This window comes from Mastacembelus armatus, chromosome 7, assembly GCF_900324485.2.
Source record: "Mastacembelus armatus chromosome 7, fMasArm1.2, whole genome shotgun sequence".
Classification (NCBI taxonomy): Eukaryota; Metazoa; Chordata; class Actinopteri; order Synbranchiformes; family Mastacembelidae; genus Mastacembelus; species Mastacembelus armatus.
In genome coordinates this window covers 5,816,795-5,839,308 of record NC_046639.1, presented here as the reverse complement: position 1 = coordinate 5,839,308, position 22,514 = coordinate 5,816,795, and the positions used below count along the sequence as shown (strand labels likewise).

The 22,514-nt window shown below is 39.4% G+C and overlaps 2 protein-coding genes across 3 annotated transcripts in view; both read right to left on the bottom strand.

Moving 5' to 3' along the window:
• LOC113145478 (nuclear receptor coactivator 3) overlaps positions 1 to 1,605 on the bottom strand; it is a 48,843-nt gene extending 47,238 nt beyond the window's left edge. The window contains exon 1 of the mRNA XM_026332239.1: positions 1,473 to 1,605. The gene's annotated coding sequence lies outside the window, so the exon portion shown is untranslated. The remainder of the gene's footprint in view (positions 1 to 1,472) is intronic.
• An 11,057-nt stretch (positions 1,606 to 12,662) lies between these two features.
• LOC113145703 (translocating chain-associated membrane protein 1-like 1) lies at positions 12,663 to 21,747 on the bottom strand. Of its 2 annotated transcripts, XM_026332725.1 has the most exons (12): positions 21,617 to 21,747; positions 21,296 to 21,526; positions 19,661 to 19,721; positions 19,438 to 19,553; positions 18,872 to 18,988; positions 18,729 to 18,787; positions 18,296 to 18,380; positions 17,374 to 17,444; positions 16,774 to 16,878; positions 16,483 to 16,626; positions 16,161 to 16,321; positions 12,663 to 16,020 (listed from the first exon to the last, which is right to left on the bottom strand). In XM_026332725.1, the coding sequence occupies exons 2-12, from the start codon at positions 21,413 to 21,415 to the stop codon at positions 15,947 to 15,949; spliced, it is 1,113 nt and encodes a 370-aa protein (XP_026188510.1). In that variant the 5' UTR covers positions 21,416 to 21,526; positions 21,617 to 21,747; the 3' UTR covers positions 12,663 to 15,946. The 2 variants fall into 2 exon arrangements, with proteins under 2 accessions (XP_026188510.1, XP_026188511.1); XM_026332726.1 differs by having other exon boundaries at positions 16,191 to 16,321; positions 21,296 to 21,671.
• Positions 21,748 to 22,514: the final 767 nt, after the last annotated feature.

Genomic DNA, 22,514 nt, shown 5'->3' with positions numbered 1-22,514 from the left:
CTTTGATACTTTAGTTTAAACCTTTCAGAAGCCAGTAGAGTTGTGTGATCAAAAAGGGGCCATAAATCTGTTTTTCCTGGGGTATGTCATTTTTAGTCTTGTACACAAAGACATGGGTGTCTGTTAATGTCATCTGTTAATCAAAAACTCAAAACAATCAGTATCTGGTTGTAGCTTCTCAAATGTGACAACTTGCTGTTCTTCTCTTATTTGTATGTCTGTAACCTCAATATCTTTGGTTTGGGCTGCTGATCAGACAAAACAAGACATTGAGGTAGAAACTTGGATTCTGGGACGCACGTGTTCTTTCACATTGTACAGATGACAAATAACGACATGGTGATCCATAAGTGGGACACAAGCTGCAGGTCAGGCTAAATTTAAATACTGATCATAACATAATAAAGTCAACCTGGCATCCCTCACCTGTGCACACACAAATCATCTGCATCACTCAGCTTCAACTTGTTTACACACACTGAAGAGCAGACTGCTATTACCCAGTGCGAGCAGGTACTGTCGTAGGGCTTTAGTGTCATGCTCAAGGACGCGCACAAACATAGGTTGGCTGTTCTAGGGATCAAGTCGTGCACGTCCAGGGTTACAGTGCACAGGGCCAGCTGCTGCCCCCTGCAGACCTGCAGTGAGAGACATTACTGGGGATTGAGGCAAATGACAGAAGGGGTTATGAAGAAGACCTAAGAGGAAAAGGACGAGCTGCGATCCTTCACTCTTTCGCCTCACAGATTTACAGGCGATGCATGACCCCGGTCAGCGCACTTTTTACCGCTCAGCACTGGCAGGTTGACCGACGGTCACCATCGTCTGCCTGTTAAGGAAGCCAGCAAAACACAGCCGTAAACCTCTTTGAGACGAGATGCAAATGATACACAACCGAGTGTGTGTGTGTGTGTGTGTGTGTGTGTGTGTGTGCTCCGATCAACCAACAGTTCGGTCCAAATGCCCTCGTGTTACGACAGCGCCAGCCTCAGGTGTCGCACAGTTTCCTATCGATCCCATCGACAGGCAGCAGCAACCAAGAGACACTAGTTAACTGTGAGTCTGTTTGTGTATTTAAGCGTGTGAATGCGAGTGCAACGTGTGTGTATTCCCCGGAAAACTTCCCGAGGTTCTGAATCTGTTGGAGCCACTTCTGTGATCCAGCAGCCTGTGCGTAAACTGGCCAGGTTGCGTGATCGCCAAGTTATCCAGTGTGACAAACAATCAGTGTTTTTTTCAGCAGAGGCTGACAAGCAAGCAGGACGCCCAGTATCCACTTCATCACCACCATGAACAGGTTCGTCAGTCTCTGCTGTCATGTACTAAATGACCATGCACTGTGCCCTTCGCACCGCGCCGATGCCAATACCGTGTGTGCACGAGTCCGTACATTTCCGTCTTTCCAACGAAATCTACGCCAAATGCAAAGTTAGAATTAGCTGAATGTTGGCAATCACGCAGCACGGACTTACCTTGCGGACGTATCTCTCTGGTGGATCGATAATTTCTTCTTTACACCATTAACTCTCCGCCATCTTCGGCACTGTTTGTTTAAATGGGAAACACTCCCGAAGCCCAAGAAGCCAGTTCTGTAAGTTGAGGCGTCGCGGTGGCTTCTGGGTATAGGAGTCCGCTCAAATGGAGCGCCGCGCTTCCGGATACGTCGTTCAACCCGGATACGGACTACAAGCAGACTCCACCACCGCGCGGGGGGAGGCGGAGGAGGTGCGGCTGGGGGAGGTTGGGGGGTTCAGGCACCGTCTGTCTAGCAGCCTACAGACGGATGTCAGCGGCGATAGCAGAGTGGAGAAAGGTGCCATGGTGTGTGTTTCCAGTTGATCATAGCACAACAGGGTTTTTATTTTATTTTATTTTTTCAAAAGCAGGAGGAGAAAAAAAAAAAAAAAAAAAACTCGTTTCAGACTTTCTGCCAAAATGAGGCGTTTAACTTGAGGGGATGACACAAAATACACAGCCTGAACTTGAGAATGAATTAAGGATCTTCTTGTCTGGAAGGGATGAGTTGAATAAATAGTCTGGTTTATGTGCCAGTGACGTCCTCTTTATAAAATATTGGCATTTGTTCATGGATTTGCATGTTTTACTTCAGTTCACGGCAAATCACTGCAAAATGTGCTTTTCTCTTTTAAACATGTTAAATGTATTTTGATGTGTTTTTTCCATTAGTCCAGGTTCAAGCCATTGGAATACATTAGAAAGGTCTGTTAGCTGTGTTATTAAACTTTGTAGGTCACTGATACACTTTTTAACCCATATACAGTGACAACAGTTGCAGCACCAGCATCAGTTCAGATTAATGGGTGAAATACAATATATTTTTGTTGTTCAGATACTCCCAGGTAACAATACTATACAAGGTAGTCACGCTGTGCAAACAAATGCATAGTTAAATAAGCCATTTCTGAGGATGTGCATGACTTATACTCTTAAGGAGTGGAAAGGCATGAGAATAACATCTTTTGATTCACTTCATTGAAGCCAGTTCTCTGTGCGTACAAACATTAAGGACAACACAAGGTCGCTTGGAATAAAGGTTAAAGCAGGCTCAGCTTTTGATGCAACTCAAGTTTTGTGTTCAAACCAAACACATGTAAGTGTGCATTCCTACTGGATTACTTTGAAACGTGAAAAGCGTGTTTCTACTGTTTACATGACAATAACCACGGTAAAAGATTAAATTGTTGCAGATGGGATCATTTTCCAGGGTTGTAAAGTCTAGCCAGTAAGTATTAAAGGAAAGTAAAGTATTGTGATTTGGTGTCAGGTGAGCCTTTAAACATATTAATCATGTCACTCCAACTCTTTTTTTCTAGCACATGGCAATTGTTGACCCTGCATTATGCCAGCAGTGGAGATCGGAAAAACTGCACTCAAAAGTGGTCAGCAAAATTTGAAAGTATCTGGTGTGTAGTTAAGGAAATAAAAATTACAGGACTGCTATGGCCAAATAAAATGATTTTCATTTAAAGTTAAGTTCAGGGTAAATTAGCTCTATGCTCTTTCCTCATTTTTAATTGTTATATTTATAGCCAAATAACTATTTTTTTCTTTTTATATTTCTATATGGACAATTTATTGCTGCCATCTATATGTGTTAACTGTATTACCCAATCATTATGGCTTGTAAAACAAAGTTAACTCATGACTCCTCATCAAATATAATATGTTTTTTATGAGCTATATGTGCTTAAAGAAAAGCTAAAAATAAGGGGAAAAAATGTAATTTTGCAAATATAATCTCACAGTTGTTCAGCTGTGTGACTTTGGACTACACATCATAGTAAACTATAAAACATCAACGTTTTGGCATGCTTAAATCCAGTTGTTGAGCCCTGTTATGTAAGCTATGATATTTCTGTATGCAATACTTTCGCTGCAATCTATGGTGTCCTTATATTATTTATTATATAATTGTATTGTTGTTCCATTGCAGATGGATGTGTCATATTTTCCAGCTCAAAAGCAGGTATTTGATTTTCTATGTGTACCAGCTTCTAGTATCCTCTTACTAAATCCTCTGACTGTGTCAGGAAAGAGTAAAGAGACAAAGTACAGTATGTTCACTTCAGAGCTAGTCAGAAATTGGCCAATTTAATATATGGTCACATATTAGAATATCTGAGTTATTGGGCATTAGGATACAGTACGTGTTGCCAATACATGACAACAAGTGAAGGACGGAAGTGTCAAAACTATGTTTGGGCTTGTTCTTTAGGTGTCTCAATTATACATTTTCTATATCAGAGGTACAAACAAGCTTATTAGATATCCTGCTCACAGTAGATCAGTCATAATTCTTTAATAACCCAAATAGAGGGATTTCTATTATAAATGTTAATGTTTATGACAAAACTATAAAAAACAAAACACAAATATATATTGGTTATCATCATGAAATTAGGTGATGCATACTTAAATTTACAGTTGCTGGACCTGTTTACAAGCTTCTAGTACCAAACATTTAGTTTACTGCCTATCACAAGCCATGATGTGAGTCATCATAATGTGTAATATGTACCAATATTCTGACATACATAATATATATATTGTTTTACATCATGTAGTTGTGTGAGTACTCATCTTTACATAAACTCAAACTGATTTGTGACAAACTCAAATATAAAAATAATAACAAATGAACATCAGATCAATTCGCACACATTCTGATTCACAGCATCTCAGATGAGAGAATTTCCTGCTGGTTCAACTACACATGACATCTGAAACATCCAGGTTCCACTCTGAAAGTTGCGATGGGTAGTTGACAGTTTTGTTATATGTCATGAATTATCAAATGATTAATAATAAAATAATCTGTAGATTCATTACAAGGATTAGTGGGTTCAGCCTTAACCTATTACAGACTACAGACTACAGACTTGTAGTATACATTTTTTTTGTAAAAACAGGTTGTTCTCAAGTGCAAACTCAGTTGTTCCTCCTCATGAAACAAACACTGAAATATCAGTTCACATCCTGTAGCCTTTTTTTTTTTTTTTGCAGGAGCCAGGTTTCTGTGAACTGGGTTTGTTTCACTGGAGGGATTGTGGTTCCTTCAGGCCACCTATCTCTTATAGATGATGCCCATATGTGGGCTCCATATGTGAGCTGGCATTGGCAGTGTGGAGCAGTGACTTTGGAGCCGGGTGGCCTATGAACTGGGACACAACAACACAGCGCCCTGACTGCTGCCAAGATGTACAAGGCAGGGACAGACAGCACCAAAATCCGTCACCATGGTGATGCCAGGCAGACAAGAGAGACATAGATAGATGGACAGATACACACAGAAAAACACACAACCGAGTGAGAAAGGGTTGTGTCGTGTTATTGAGAGTGGGAACGAAAGAAGATGAGAAGGTGAGAGAAGTAAGACAAGATGGTGAGATTGTAGAGTTTAGTTTTAAGGCAATTCATGAAGACATGAGGAAAAGATTACAAATAATGACAAATGAGGTATTGCCTGAAAATAAGGTTATCAGAGAAAACCTATATAGGTGTTAAAGAAACACAAAGCAGAAAAGGGGGAGAGAAAAAAATAGAGTGTGGAGTTGTCAGTAATAAAGTAAGAGGGGAAGGATAGAGGGAATGAAAATAAGAAAGAACCTCACCTCACGTTTTTACTTGCAAAGTTAGGGAAGGAGGACGTGGAAGAAAGAAATAATTATGAGAGACTAAGGAAAATAAGAAAATTTCACAATGAGGTTGTGGAGTGTGTTTAAACCAATTAGCACCAGGGGTCAGGAATAATGCATTAACAAAAACACAAAGAAATTTAGAAAAATATAACCCAGAAAATTGTATTAAGGTTTGTGTATGTAATATTCAAAAATATGAACTGCTTTACAATAACAACTAAACAAACGTGACACATATGGGAAATGTGTCTTGGCCACGGGATTTAGAGATGTTTTAACATGCCATTCTTGGCACAAATGTTTGTAAATGTGTTTTAATTTCACAAAAACTTTTGAATTAAGTGAACTAAGTGAATTATGTTGTATTTAATAAATGAAATGAAAATATTCCAGATATCATTATTTTATTGTGATCTTTAAAAAGTAACTACATTCAAACTTATTTTTTGCGCTGTACACATGGTCACATTAAGTTTATTTGGATATGATCTTAATGTAAATCATTTTTCAAATAAAATGCATGATGTGCATAAAAACAGCTTTTTCTGCTCAAAGTGAGCTAGTTTCTATTTGTTTTGGTTTGAAGGTTCAGTTCAGCCAAATCTGAAGAAGCAGCTGAAAAGGCAAGACTCCAAGGTCTATTAGAACTGTATTGGATATGAATGAGATTTATTTTTAAAGATTTTCAGAAACATTTTTTGTTATATTTCTTAAGAAAAATTAAAGAAAAAAAAAAACACCACCTGTGGCAGCAGCAGGGTTAAAAAAAAGCCTGACCAATCACTTTAGTTGTCCTTAACTAAACCACTGGATGGTCTCGGGCTATGGTGGAGGGATACGATCTACTTGGAAATACTTTCCAGTGGAACAAAATGTGACAAATTAGGGTTTTTGTGCTGTGCTGAGGTTAACTGCAAAAGATACCAACTTGAATGGGTTTGCTGGGACAACAGAAACTGCATTTGAGCTTCAGACAAACAAAGGTGAGTTTTTCCATGGAATGAAAGTTGTGCAGTTTGTCGATCATTTTTTACAGCATAGTAGTGCAAACATTCAGGGTCAGTGTGGAGAGAAGGAAGTGAAAACAACAAAGACCTAAGGCACGTTCAGGCCAGAGGAACTTTTTCACATTTGTTAGACCCTTTGGAGGAAGTTTCCCTTTTTGTGTCCGCACCACAGGAACTGAGAACTACAGCAGTTCTTAGAACACTGTTTTCAGGGACTTTTCTAGCTCCTGACATTGGAGTATGAACTTTTCAGTACAACAGGAACCACAAGGGACAAACGTTTATGTTGATTCTTCAAACAGTAACTTAAACCAATGCAACACAACAGCAAAGGTTAATTTTAGTAGTGTAAACAACCGTTTTCACACGGGATTGAACTCATACAAATGGACCAACACCAAAGTCCAGGCTGCTTATGTGAGAGAAATTTCAGAAAGATCTTAAAGTATCAAAGCAAAACGTGAAAAATTTTCCTGTGTTGTTGTAGTGCAGAAGTGATGTCGCTATAGCAACCATCAGCCAGCTTGCCGTGGTGTGAATGTGAACAGATAAAAGGCCCTTCAGGTCCATAAGTCTAGGGTTTGTTCTTCAGTAGGGTAGAACTGATTTCCTAGAACTGTTTGGTTCCCTTGATACTGTTTTAAGACCAAGTGGAAAAATCCCAAACTAATCCTTTAAGACATAAAAGTGTTTTTGCATATTTCATCTAGTCAACTACAAGCACAAATTGATTTTTTAACATATGAAAGTTAGAGAGAACTTATGGCTGCCCAGAGGTAGAAAAAAGACATTGAGAATAATGACTGTATGCATTAGACAATGGTTGGCCTTTATGTTTGTAGTGTAAAGGGCTGAGGCAGGCAAAACCACTGGAATAATCCTTTAACAGACATCCATTATGTTCACTGAGAAACAGTCAGAATAATTGTACTTTAATGTCTTGCATGACACTTGTACTTATAATTGGATCACTAATATAAATCCTTTTTTTTAGCCTTTGCAAAGAAATCACTTTATTTAAGCATGTTTTTTCTAACTGCTTTTGAGAATACCTGCTTGCGTTAACCGGCTATAATGCTATTGCATTTTGTGAAACACTTTAATTCATTAGGACCTGTTCCTGATAGAATGAAACAGGGGAGAATTGTTTTTCTATGGCCAGCTGGCTTCAGGTTGCAGCTCCACAATATTTAAAGCCACATTATTATGGCACTTATTGTCCATCATTTGGAAAATTCCATAGTGCCGCCTGAGGCTAAAAGAAAACAGAAACAGCAGAAAATAAGTGTAACGTGAAGAAACACACACGCATACACACCCAACAGTCACTTCTACAGCACCTCAGCATCTAACGCTTCACAATTCAACGTGACCATACTCCTCAAAGATGCAATAAAGCACCCTTACTGCCTAATATCAATCCATTAGATGGTTAGAAAGTGAAAAGAAGATGATAATGATTATTATTTACCAGCATACAGTTTATTGTTGAGAGTATCCCTTAGTGAGAATTTAAGGGACTGCAGACAGAGTTGTGGGAAGGTGAGATGAACAGGGAAGCTGTTTGAAATTCTAAACAGGTAGGGACAAGGCTTCAGGAGGGAAGTGGAACAACTACCAGCATATATACACACACACACGCACACACACACACACACACACACACACACACACACACACACACACACACACACACGCGCACACACACACACACACACACACAGAGATGAAAAATAGACAACCCTTATGCAGGAAATGATGATATAATATTTATATATGGAGCTGAAATGATTATTTGATAAGTTGATTGGTCAGTTTGGGACAGTAACTGAAAGTTACTTTGTGTTATTGATTAATAACTATAAAACCAAAAATACCAGCCATTTTCTTTATGTAGCACAAAAGCCCAAATCACAAGTGACAAAAAGTGAGAGGAAAACACTATTTTTAGATTTATAGATGCTGATTAGATATCATTAGAGGGAAATTTGTAATGGGCATCATTCATTATTTTCTGACATTTTGTAGACCGACTGATTTGCATGAATATAATCAGAAATTATAAGTAATTGTTACTTGCAGCTATATTTATATTAAGTAGACACCTTCTATATCCTATTTTGTATATTAACCTATGAGCACTGATTTCAGTTTATTCTGTAGATTGAAAAGAACCTAGTGACTTAGTGAAGTGTCAACAGCCCTTTACAGAAACAGAGGAGGTGTATTACCAGGAAGCTGTCGCCTTTATGCTTCAGTAGGATTGCTGGTAAACAAGAAGATATAGAAAGGTTTAAATGTGACCTCAACTATGTAGGCACAGTTTGAAAGGGACTTATCGACATTCAAATCAACATATAATATATATCAGGGTAATCAAAGGGAGAAAAACAACACATAGATCAGTAATGGAAAGATTTGCCCAGATCAAGGTGGAGCTGAGGGAAAAAATGATTTTGTCGTACATTTATGAATCCACCAAATGGTGCAGTCCTATAAAATACAAGCACACTTTGCTTCCCTTTGTGAAACCTACCTCAGCATCACCCAATGCAAATTCAATATGATTGAACAGATGAAGCAAAAATGGGGGCAGTTGTTGAACCACTCCCTGGTAGGCCCCAATGAGGAAAAAACAAAACTGGAGTGAAGAGAAGAGAGAAAGGTAGATGGAGCCTGGGATTACGTGTTTACCATCACAGTAGAAGAGAGCACAAACACTTACTGCGACAGTTCAAGCAATGAAGGAACAGATGAGACTGTATAAACACATGTGACCCTGCTAATGCTGTCAGCTGTCCCATTTTACTGGCTGGGCCATGTGGTTGTGCAAGCACATGTGTGTAGGTCTGTAAAGATTCATGTTCCAGATGTACAGCTTGTTGGTACACAGCTGCATGCACACAGACACAGAAAACATTCCATGCAGTCTAGAGGACATGCATAAATCATATTCATATTGCTTCCACATTTTTGTTGACTTTTGTGTTGCTCAATGTGAATGCTTGAGGCAAAGGACATGTGCTGACTCCAAAACTGAGGTCGTCACTAGCTCTACAAACTTACACTGCAACAAGCGCCACAATATCATGTTTTAAGCAAAGACTCTTAAAAACACGATTTCCATAAATGGAACAGTTTCTTATTTGGAAAATGACTGAGTGAATAAAAACAAAGCTGTAACCATGCTATAACCATTCTAGATCTGCGAGCACACAGAGACAGAATTGGATGCATGAAACAAGTCTTAAGCACAAAATCCTGGTCTTGTGTGTACTCAGTTGAGCTGCGCTCTCATAATTTTCCCCAGCCGTTTTGGCAGAGTCTCAGCTTTTGGGAGCATGAGGAGAGGCTTGAAAACAATTTCTGAATAACATGCATCAAAAGGACAGGCCTATGCTGCCTCACATCTATTCCATAGTTCTGCCTGGAGGCAAACGACAAAGCCAATGGACCATTTTGGGAGGCAGCCTGACAGGGTCACAACAGAAAGTGTAACCACGTCTTAAGACAAACACTTTGTGCAAAATTTATCTGCACATCTTCCCAAAATCTGCTGTGCTATAAGGCTTATTGATAGGGTTCATCTTGTCATAAGTTCATATAGTTATTCAAAAAATGTACCTGTACCACTAACTCCTGTCGTATAACTGCCTGTAAATCATTCCTTTTTGTGAAACAGCTTTTACTCTGACAGATGACATTAAATATATAATGGCCTGTTGCAACACAGCTAATAAGCTATTGGAGTATCTGGGTTTCCAGTTATGTAATCTCTTGCATTTGTCTCACTGTTACCTACAGACGCTTTATAGCACCTTTTCTTGCTTTATCTGTATCGGTTTGTGGTCCACTCTTATTTGCATTTGTTGGCCGAAGCATTTGGACACCAGTGGTAAAAATGGCTGTTAAGCTGAAGAGGATTCTTTTCAGACTTGAATGGCTCTGGGGTCACAGATACACAGTACCGGGTCAGGAAGGAGTTTAGGGAGACTAAAAGAAGGACTTTTTGGTAATCTGTCAGATGATCCAGTTCCAGTAGACCAAGTCTTTACATTTGCAAGGTTCCTGGAAAGGTTATAGGAGCTTGCCTGTCCTGTAGGTTCAGAAAAGGCTTACAATTATGTCCCTCAAGGTGCTTCAGTGAGTATGGACACAGGGACCATTGCTAGTGGTCATCTAGTCCTTTTATAACCTGATTTCTCTTTGTACTCTCTGCAGGAAGTCAAACATTTGCAATTGGTCTTGGCCTTCATCAGGGTTGTCCCTTGTTTGTCATTTTAACAAACAGGCTCTGAAGGTATATACTAGTTTAGGGACCTCAGATTTGCTTCTGAATGTTTTTGGTAGATGATGTAGTTTTGGTGGCATCATCAGACCACAACCTTCATCATGCCCTGAAGTATTAAATGAAAGTCAGGACCTCCAAATCTATGAACATGGTTCTTTGCCAGAAAACAAAGGATTATTCCTGTCATGTTGGCAAGAATTCAAGTTCTTCATGATGTTGTTCATGAGTAACAAGTGTATTAACAAGTGTGAGCTTGAACTGGACCATTGTGGTGAAGAGGGAACTGAGCAGGAAGGCAGAATTTTTGAGCCACCAGTCCATGTTCCAGTGTTCACCTGTGCTAATGAGCTATAGATAATGACCAAAAGAATGAGACTGTAAATACAAGCAATTGAAATATGTCTTCTACACTGAAAAACTGAGATCAACCTTGGAGATGCAAACAGCCTCAGAGAGCTCAGTCACTGCTGCTTTAGATCAAAAAGAGCCGGTTCAGGTGGCCCATCTTGGCACATCGGAATGACTGAAGATGCTAGGCATGCTTGAAAGATTTTAGGAAGAGCTGAAAATGTTCTTGGAGAAAAGGATGTCTGGGCTACCTTGCATAGCCTGCTGCCACTGCAACCTGTCTCCATGTAAGTGGCAGAAAACTGATGGATGGCTCTAATGGACACTGATGGCATACTTCTTTTCTTTCCACAACACACAGACACTTCCTCCACTACTCTCCTTAGTTTCCTTTATCATTGTATGTCAGCTCCTGTCTGCTTTTCATTCCTGTATTTCTGATCCCTCCAAATCTGTCCACCCCTTCTACACTCTGTCTTTCAACAGTCTATACCAGCTCTATTACTCATCTCACATACTACCTTCTCATCTGCTTGCTCACAAATAGCTGTAAGATCATGAACATCTTAGGTCTCCATCGAGCTTCATGGATCACTGCAAGTAAACCTGGTTGGGAGAGCAGCTGCTCTGCATTTACTTAGTTGAGACAATCAATGAAAATAATGAGGAACTACAATACTTCCAACAGATTTCTCTCTCTCTCTCTCTCTCACTCTCTCTCTCTCTCACACACACACACACACACACACACACATGCTCCAGTCCTGCTAATTGTTGGCTATTAGTCTGCAAGTCTGGGATTACATGTCTTATTAAATACAGAATTTCAAATGAGCTTCGTTAAATAAGAAAGTACTCCCCTTTTAATGAAGCTAATTTATATGGAAATTACACATAATACTGACGATTCAGCGAGAGATTTATCCTCATTGGATGAAGGGGAGGTGCAAGATAGTGACCCCCCCACCACCACATCTTAGTTGGTTCCTGACTCTTTGTGGAAGTTTGTTTTTATAGCTCACTCTCAGAAATTTCAGGTCATGTATGTTTCAGTTGGGCATACAGCCATCAGTGTGTGTGTGATGGAGAGCATGTGTGTGAACTCCTGTCCTTGTGCTGACCCTGCAGAGCTCCAGCCTGCCTCTCTCATTCCTACTGATCCATCATGCTGCCTAGAGAAAACCCATTACTAGAAAACAACACATTAGCAATGAGCTGCAGGTGTCTCTTTTCTGTGTTGTGCTCAGTCCTCACCATCCATTGATAGATATGTCATGTTTACAGCAGCCTAACAGTCAAACTGCACAACAATAAAGCTGAAGTGCATGTCCCCTATCTAAAATAGAACAAATGCATTGTATATTGGTTTGTTTGTTGATTGTATAGCAAAGACTGCTTTGTGAGTTCTCACTGCATCCTGTGTTTCTGTCTTTCTCACTCTGACTAGTGATTTATTAATGCAGGTCTGTATGCAGTTTTGCCCCTGCAGACTGCTTTGGTCCCTAAGGCAAAAAGCTCAGTGTTGCCCCCTGCTGGTAACTAGAAGTACAATCTGGCCAATATTTTCTCATGCCTCATGACGCCATGCCTAGTCAGTATTATAAATGCAAAAATGTTTAAAATCAAGTAGGTCTCAAAAATATATCTGTAAGTCAAATAGGTACAAAATGCAACGAGGAGAAAGGGAGAGATGGAACCCTCACAAAGCAATATCCCAATAGTTTTCTTCCTGGTTCACATCAGAAATGGGTAATCACACCCTAAATTACTCTGTATATTAAATTACAATATTTTCACTATATTATGGAGTTTGCAGAGACAGATCTACTACGATACAACCTGCAGCCAGACAAAAGCTGATCTTGTAATGAACAAAAGCTTTATTCAAACATAAAATAAAAAAAAAATATGTTGGACAAAGAAAGTGATCAGAACTCAAGAATTTGCATAAATATATGTATACCATCAGAATAGTTCAGAGACATGTTTGGAAAAAGGAAATATATATCGCAACATCTCAACATCTAAAGACAAGCAGCAAAGTAAAAACAAATCAAGGACAATGCAGAATGAATAAAAATATAATGAATATGTATTTCTGCTGCACATGTACTTTTTAAAGTGATTTCATGTTCAAATACATTAATGATCATTGCCATCTAGAGGTTATTTAAAGTAAATTCATTCACTGCATACATTTTTTAGGTTGCAACAATTACAAAATACAAAGTTTTGATTGAGCAACTCCAATTTTTTAGTTCAATCAACGGAGAGACAGTCCAATGTGAGCAGTGTTGTGGCGCCCTGACATAACGCATATTATGCAAAGTAGAACATTCCTGTGGGATTATACAGGCTATTGTGTCTCAAAGCAAGAGGGGCGTGAACTGCAGTAGGGCTCATGTTTCAGAACCTAAACATCCGCTGTTGTAGAGTGTGGCATCTGATGAGCAAGAAAAGCTTTCAGATGTTTTCACTCTGCAAAATGTAGTTTACATCTGTGCCTGTGATGACAAATACTGAAAAACACCTGCAAGACGGGAACAAATACAAAAACTATACTGACCACGTGCTCTTCTGATCATATATTTAAACTGATGTGTGGATGACTAGTGTCATAAGGGTGCTTTTCACTATGAAACATGTAGTTGTAGCTGCAGTGTACACCTGCGGCATAGTGTTAACTGAGCACTGTTATACAACTGAGTTCACTTTGCTCTAATAAGGCCATGAAGTTAAATAAACCATTAGGCTAAGTAAATTTTTTACACTCATACCACATTGTATACACACACTAACAGTTCAGCAAGCTTCATTCTTATATTAAAAAAAAAAACAGTTCATATCAATATGGATGCAAAACATATATTCACGTGTACTCAACAACAGTGAATTTTAACATTTTCCCCTCTATAAAAATAGCTTAAAAATCTGACACATATTTTAGTACAGTGTAGGGTTAAGTCAGTTTTTTTTTCTTTTACATATGAGACAGTTTAATAACAGGCTGGTACATATGTCCTCTGCTCCTCCTTCCCTCCTATGACAATGCCATACACAGACATAGGGGATTAAAAACCATCAAAGTCCCAGTAAGGAGCGCTAAAGGTCAGAAAAATGAATGGCATCTTCAACCCTTCCCTGATCAAGACTAACACTCCAAACGCCCAAAACAGGTAGCAGTCTTTTCTGTACAGAGCTTCACATGCACAGTGCTGTTGTAGTAGAGCAGGACTTGGTCCATGACAGGAAAGAGTAGAGCCAACAGTACAATTCATGTGCTCCACAGCAATGTCAGTATCATTGAAAAGGTGAAGCAGGAAGGACAAAATACGCCACAGTTGGCAAAAAGAAATTACAAAATCTCTCTCACACAGCAAAGGGCATATGAGGGGCAGAGACATATAACACATAAGCATTTAGTAACCAATAACTGATAGAACCTACATCAATCCACAACTTAGTGTTTTACACTGAGAAGCGGACTTTGAACTGAGATGGGCCCAATGACAGTGAACTAAAAGAAAAGATGTGATTGTGAAACACAGCCAACAGGGCAGGTGTCAGTGAACAGATTGTCACATTTCATGCTCTGCACACAAGCAATATATATATATGTTTTTTTTACACGACAAGCAATAAACACTGATGCTCATCACTGTCATTGTCGTTCAGGCCCAGGTAATTCATAGACATACACAGTAGGCTAAACAACACTAAATAACATATCCCTTCACAAACACACTTCTCATTGCACCATTTGGATGAGACATATAGTGTGAATGGTAATAAGCCCCGCCCAACACCCTAGAATTAAAAAAAAAACAAAAAAAAACAAAAACAAACAGAGAAGGCAAACAAAATGGAAAACAATCAGAACAAGTGATACAAACCATTAACATTATAAGGACACTTGAAGAAAGATTGTATTGTTTGGATTAACTAAATGCAATTGCTATGTACCGCTGTGTTTGCTGGTTATAGCTTCTCAAAGCATATAATAACTTTTTGTAGTATATGACAAAAATAAATAACTCAAACCTCTTGCAGCAGTTGTAAAAAGGCCACTGAATGCTTGTGTGTTTGTGTTTGTGTGTGTGTGTGTGTGTGTGTGTGTGTGTGTCTGTGGTTGTGTGAGAGAGATGCAAACTCAACAGCACAGGTAAGAACTAGCCATATAGTCTTTAGCCTTGAACCATCATGCATTGACATTACCATATAAAAGACTGAAGTGCAGCTTCAAACACAGTTTTCTTACTCAAGTTTCCAATCATGCCAAGACGTAACTGTATGCATACAGTACAGCATCACAGGTTACAGTACAGCTTCCTCTTGGTAATTCTCCTAACCTGGATGAGCCCCTGTAACAGGCAGATTACCAGGCTAGTGCTAAAAGCAAACAATAATATAGAAGCGCCTCAATCCTGTAGCATAATGGATTTCAAAGGCAGAGGCTGTCAAAGAATGGCAGTAAAGAGTCAAAAAGTTAAGGACAAGCTTCAGGTTTCTGGTTGCAGCAATGTCAAATGCCTAAAGAGCACAAATATTCCACTGAAATGATTAGTTTAGGATCTTTTCCTGACAATAACAGAGTATTGAAGTGCTGTCCTGCAGAGTAAGAAAGGCTTTATTTTGGAACATGAGCCAATGGCCTGTTCTGCGAGTTTAACTGAATAAGACACTAACTTAAAATGACAACGCGTACAGTTCATCTGTACATTACCACTTTATATTAAGTTGCCCTGAAGTCAAATTTGCTTTTTAAGGTACTCTGATATGATATCATCATCAAATTACTGAAGAGCAACTCAGTTCAAAGTACCCGAGGAGTGATCAGAGTTTTACACAAAAGGACACTTTCAAGAGCTAAATCTATCCTGTTAAAGCATCAAAACCATCTCTGCCCTGCCCATGTCCCATCTGCAGAAAGCCCATTTTAATAAGAAACCTTTCTAGCTGACAGTAACACTGAACGTTTTCAAAAGGGTGTTTCAACCCCAAAGGGACAGGTATGTAAGGTTTCTTAGTGCGCTTTAACAGTTGTTTTGGAGAGCAACAGGCAAAATTTGTTGTTTAAAGTTGTTAAAGACAATGTCACATTGTCAGAACTCTCACTCAGTTTTTGTCCAGTTCTTCCATCTCTACGAAGCTTTGGCTTTTCTTGCCCGTGGTGATGTTTTCTCCTCAGACTTCACAACCCCATTGGCTGCACCTCCTAACAAGTAAACAGTAACAACCTTGATTAAGGTGACTGTGCAGCACATGAACGTTACACTCCCAGCTTGTAAAACATCAACTAAAACATAGAATCACATTGAGCCCGTTTGGGTGACGCTGAGGCTAAGGAATACCCACCCCTTGTAGGTTCCTTTTTATGAGGCTTACTCTTTGGGCTTTGCGTTTTCTTCTTCGACGCCTGGTTCTGACTGTGCTCCCTCCACTTTTTCAATTGGAAGTTAATGAATTTCCACATCATCCAGGCCTGTGTCAGGCAGATAGCTGCCAGACAAGTCATCCTGAGGGGTGGAGAGGACATATTTTAAGATGATCAATTCATGCAGATTCTTAAAAAAACAAAAAAAAAAAACAAAAACAAAGCCCTGACCATTCTACTGTAAGTATATTCTCATTGATAAATGATTATCAAGAGATGAGACACTAAAGTCTCTGGACTTGCCTTATGGTGAGAACATTGAAGTTGCCATCTGCAAGGGAGAATCCCTGGTTTTCTGTACGGGGCAGTCCAAAGCCAAATGTCAGAACTGACAGAGTGAGGGTGAGGAGACGGGCAATGACAAAAAGCAGTGCCCAAAGAGTGAAACTATAAAGGGGGAAAAAAAACAACAAAAAAAAAAAAAACACATTTAATCACATTGTTCAGGTTGACAAGGCCCCACTACCCACCATATATTATTACTAAAAGACAACAAATATGACAACTTGTTTGTATAATGATTACTAGCAGTACCCTTTCTGCTTGTTCTCATCACTGAAGTAAAACAGGCGTGAGGCGTGAAACAGGAGCTCTACCAGGTAATGAGGTACCAGCAGTACCAAGCCCAGTCGGTGAAGGCTGAACAGACAAGACACAGAGAGGGAAGTCAATACAGAATTAACCAAGGACAGCTCAGAACATGAAAAAGGACAACACTGAACACTATCAGCAACTTACAAGCTTCTTAAAGAACATGCCTGTGGAACAGAAAATAAACCATAGATTTTAGTTAGAGCTCACAGCTCAACATAAAATACGGTGCCCTAAGCTTTCAGTGGCATGTGAGGGGAAAAGGTCAGCTGACCTGGCTTAAAGTTTGAAAACGATATGCGATACTGTGTAGTGCTGGGTCAAGTATGAATAATAATGTGCCAGTTTTACTTCATATTTACAGCAACAGCAAAAAGCAGCAACGCTTTATTCTTCAGTAAAATCATTTTTCTGGCAGGTTGGGAACATGTTCAGTCATTATCAGAAGAAATTAAATCTAAATAAACAGAGAATACGCTTCTTGTAAATATTATCTGCTTCATCCTCTGGATAAAACTCAGAAAATGCATGAACTTCACTCACTTTAAGACATAGGCACCAGTGATGTGGACAACATAAAGGCAAATGTAATAGAGCTGTCGGGGAATGTCTTCCTGTAGAAAGAATAAAAGAAGATAAGAGTTAGTTAGTACTCGTCCCATCAATTACAGGCTCAGAGAAACTATTAAACTTTGGACCTGAGCAGTCCAAGTATATGTTTTAGCCATTCTATTTACTGTACAGTGAAACATTACTGAGGAGCAAATGTTTTCATTCAAGTTTGCCACCCTAAATCCTCAGCCACGGTTCATTAAAACCTTTTAGGTTTGAATCAAGGACACATTTTCTATGCAAATTAAGCATCTGCTTGACATGGCTCCATCCACTTGGGTCCAATTTACCTTGAAGTAATGTATCTTCACAGATGATAAACAAAACATTTTAAAATCTTCATACTTGAGCATGATGACAACAAGTGTCAAACCAGGATGGTCTTTTTTTAAGTGAAAAAGAAGGATCAATACTAAAAAGCTCCTTCATACTAATTCCACTTAGACAAAAACAAACAAAAATGTGTAACTATTTTAAGTATTCCTAAATCTTGTGTACTCTATATTATTTGCATAGTCCTAATCTGATACTGATTCTGATTAGAGCAACATTAACTGACTGTACTCATCATTCAATAGGTTACACAGTGCACAGGTCAGCGCACCAAACATTGTGTTTACTGCAACTAGTATAATGAAGCTCAGCTGACACACAGAAAGACAAGAGCAGGACTTCAGATTTTAACCACTTTATCCCAAACTCAGAGAAAAGTTGGCTTTTTTTTTCTTCTTCACATTTGTAATAATTTTAAAAAACACATATGACACGAGAACAGAACAATTTGATTATTACCCAAAGGTAAAATCAGGTAGGGCAACATACCAAAACAAGTACATCATTAATTGAACCTTACCTTTCGTACTTTTTGAAAGTACAGCTCAGGAAGTGCATGAAGCCAATAGGCAATTTGGCAAATGTAGAAGAACTTGACCTGAAAACTAGACAGAGGACATGCAGAGGTAAAAGCTTGGATATAATTTTGGCATCAGCAGAATTTTACAGAACAGATTTATTGTTCATGTTGTTCAGTAACAATGTAAAATACACTGACATTTACAAGACAAACCAGTGAGAACAGGGGAAGAAAAACAGTCTGCACTAGAATCTAAAACATCATCTGAATAGCTTCACACCAGCAGACCTAAAACTGTTGAAGCCCTGTAATTCTGAATGAAAATATTAGCCTCTAACTTAACTCATTTATCACAGGAATTAAATGATTTTTCAGGGAGTAATCACAGTTTTAAAATATAACCATGTGTAGGAGTCTCTAAATCTTTACTTACACCATCTGAGTGTGTGGGTAACCCTCCCATAAGAAAGTAGGATTTGTTGCAAAGTCCTCCTGTCAGAGAAGAAGACACAGTACATAAGATAAAGTTTAATGCAGGCTGAGACAGCATGTTTCTGTGACTCCCAACCCTCATACCGCTGTTAGGATGCTGCAGCCCCAGATGAAGGAGAACAGGTAGAATGCTGCAAGCTGCCCAGACTCGTTAAATTTGCTGTGTTTAGTTTTAGACAGGTGCAACCTTCTGTTCATTTTCTGAAATGAAATGAAAATATTACACAAGGTGAACATAATAATGTTTCACACATTAACATGGGGGCATTCAGTTCCTCCGTTTTTTAATATGAAAATATATCTACTCTTCCTGAAGTTACTTGCATGTAATTTCAGAACTGATATTTGAAGAAGAATTTTTACTATTTGATTCATGAAGAAAGGAGGCTATGCATATATAAGCATAAGCAAGACATAAAAAGTCTATCAATTAAGAGAGACAGATGCTATAAAAATACTAATGTATAGAGGACACAGGTTGTATCAGCTATTATGATTCACTTGAATTATTGTGAATTTAAAAAAAAAAAAAAAAAAAAAAGCAGACTCGTGCATGACATGATAAGTTAGACGGACCTCTAAAAATAAGCCAGTGTTTCAAAGGGAAACAATGTGAACTGCTTTGATGAATGTTGAGTTTGAATACTCACATCGAGAATGTATTCTTGTATCAAGGCATGAAGGATGATCGCAATGAGCAGGTAGAAAAACACAGTGGCCACATCCTTAGGTCCATACTGGTAAAGGTTCAGCTCAGTCTTCTCATCTGCAAAAGAAGCACACTAAGCATCAGTGAATTGCTTTTATTTTGAAATCAGACCCAAGAAAATGCTATTGACATATATTTTATTGAACATATAAGTATCAGCTTACCAACAACTTGTGTAACGTTATACTGGACTGTGATGAACATGATGGCAAATTTTGCTGTGACCTGGAACACAAAGAAAGAAGCAGGTTCATTATTGGACTGACTCTGCTCACTGACAGATTTCAGTCAAAGGAGGCCAAATCTTCATGTTGATATGCTAGCACTGATAAAAGTATGAATAAAATCATCTTGGGTTGTCCCATGTCAGTAATCCTTACTCTCTGTCATGACAGCCTTTTAAACGTGTGTCTATAAACAGAAGATCTTAACCCAGTGAACACACTTAGCATGTATTTTGTGTTCTGGCATCTTTGTACTTTATTAAAGTGAAGAAATAAGAGGTCAGTGGCATAGCTGAGTTTGTGCTGGAAAAAAGGTCACCATGCAACTGTAGTAAGAATAGTTTAAAAGGCATTACAAACATTCATGCATGCAAAGGAAGTCAACAAAAACTAAACAAATGAAAATCAACCTCACATGAGAGAGCTCATGAATGCATCCAGGTATAGACTTTTAGTATATATATATATTTAAAAAAATCTATCCATCACCTATACCCGTGACTTCCTATTAAGCTCACAGGGATCTGCTGGAGTTTATCCCAGCTCTCTTTGGGTGAAAGGCAGGGGTACACCCTGGACAGGTCACCAGTCCATCACAGGACCATGCATACAGACACACACCCACTCCTGTGGGCAATTTAGAGTCACCAATCAACCTGACATACATGGTTTTGAGTGTGGAAGGAAACCGGAGTACCTGGAGAAAACCCATGCAAGCAATCTCCACACAGAAAGGCTCCTGTTGGGTTTCAAACCTGGAACCTTCTTGCTGTGAGGCAGCAATGCTAACCACTAATCCACCATGCATTCCTATGAAAAAAAAAAATCTAACTATAAAAAACATCAGTCATCATTTCATGCGCATATTTGATGAGTGAGGACTGCTGTGTCACTTCACGATACAACATTTCAGGGGTCAGGGGAGGAACAGGGGCTGACTGCAGGAGCTCCAAGGGATCTCTAACAAAAACAGATACAATTTCAGTTCACCACCACTACAGTGATATATGTTATTCCGTCAGGATCAGTGTGCATAATGGCCTTCACTTTCACTTTCCTCTTGAGTATAGACATTGACAAACGCATAACAGCCTACAATCAATCTCCGCAGATAAAGTTGAAGATCAAACCTTTCCAAAATGGGGAGCTGTGGAGTGGAGAGATATTTTCACAGTATTCTCAGTCTGGTGGCTGGGTTTGGGTGGGGACAGGTTAGTGGGAGGAAAGCTATCGTGTTAATTCAAACGTATTTAACCATAATTGCTCTGTCGAACCACAGGGCTAGAAAAAAAATGTGTAGCATGCAGACAGACACTCAGCCTAAAAGGCCAGTGCATGTATTGATTATCTTGGGAGGAGATGGATCAGCCGATTGATAAAATGACTGGCTGTGCCGCTGGGCCCCCTCACCATCTTCTTTGGCAATCAGTGAGACACATGAGAAGGGGAGCCGAAAGACAAGCTAGCGCCCTGCCCCTCGAGTGCTGCTGTCATGTCAGCTAACGCCACTTAGCCGCGGCTACCAGCTAACTAACGTTACGGCGCCTGCGCCTTTCCTGTAGTGCCGCACGGTACCTCGAACATCAGGCCGAGGAGGATGACCATGGCCACACACGAAACCATATCGGCGTGATTCTGGATCACAAACTCGTGGCTCAGCACCGGCGGGCTCTTGTTCTTCTTACGGAAACCCATGGTTCACCGACACGGTTCTCCCTTCTCTGAGTCCGAGGCTTGGAGCTGTTGGCCTACACGCCTCGGCCGATGGATGTTAGTGCTGCTCTGGGCCGATCGCTCCGCTGCGGTCTGTAAACACAGTGATCCGTTGCTCGTGTGCTTCCAAACAGTCATGTAGAGATGGATCAACCAAACCAAACACCACAGCACAACACCCACTTTTTTCCTCCTGCCTTGACCGAGTCAGATGACGGGCCCTCCCACTTCGAGACCCCATTCACGAACCGCCCAGTGCCGTTGACGTAGAAGGAGAACCCGGGACCGTGGTGCCTTCAAGTACTCCACGTAAGCGCTGAGGATATGTTGAGATAAGCAAAGCACTGTCCAAACGCCACGTTTATACAGTCGCTTCAGGAAATATTGGTTAATTTCATTTGAAATAGATAAAATACTCATATGACTCCACCAGTCTATACTTAGTATCCAATAATGACCAAGCGCACAATTTGTGCTGAGCTCCTATCTGCCAAAGGACAAATACATGTGGGCTTGCACTAAGCACCAAATCCCCATCCAGTCCACTGCAACCAGAACTGGATATGTCTTAGGCTCTGACTGAACACAAATTTAACATTTGTATTTAGTGACTTTTGTTCTATCCTACAAGAAAAAAAACTTTAATTAAAAAAAAAAAAACAAAAAACAAAACCAGAATTTTACTGCAATCACACACACAGGATATTTTTAAATCTCAGGAGCATCAATGGTTCACAAAATTATTTGTGCCCTGATGTAAATATTTTGTGTGTATACTTTTATTCTGATAGACGATCGGGGTATATATACACCAATCAGCCATAATATTATGACCACCTGCCTAACATCTTAACAGAAGATGCTCAATATGTTCGCTTTCATAGTTCTGCTGTCAGGAAGAGAAACACACATTTGTCACCATTCAGTAAAAGAAGAGAAAACTGTGGCCATGAGGACAAGTCAGAGATCATTTTTAGACAAATTTAACAGCCTCCTCACTATTATAATATCACCCCTTTATTTGCTGAATTTTTCTCTTCTTATAGATTGATGCACATTGTTTTATAAAAGGATGAATTTT

Bases quoted from the DNA above. Each gene is read 5' to 3' on its own strand.
- LOC113145703 (XM_026332725.1), bottom strand. From the start codon at position 21,415: ATGGGTTTCCGTAAGAAGAACAAGAGCCCGCCGGTGCTGAGCCACGAG. The intron at 17,445-18,295 runs GTAAGGTTCAAT...TTCTTTCTACAG, and splicing joins ACTTTCAAAAAGTACGAAAG to GAAGACATTCCCCGACAGCT. The intron at 16,627-16,773 runs GTACTGCTAGTA...CCCCCTTTATAG, and splicing joins GATGAGAACAAGCAGAAAGG to TTTCACTCTTTGGGCACTGC.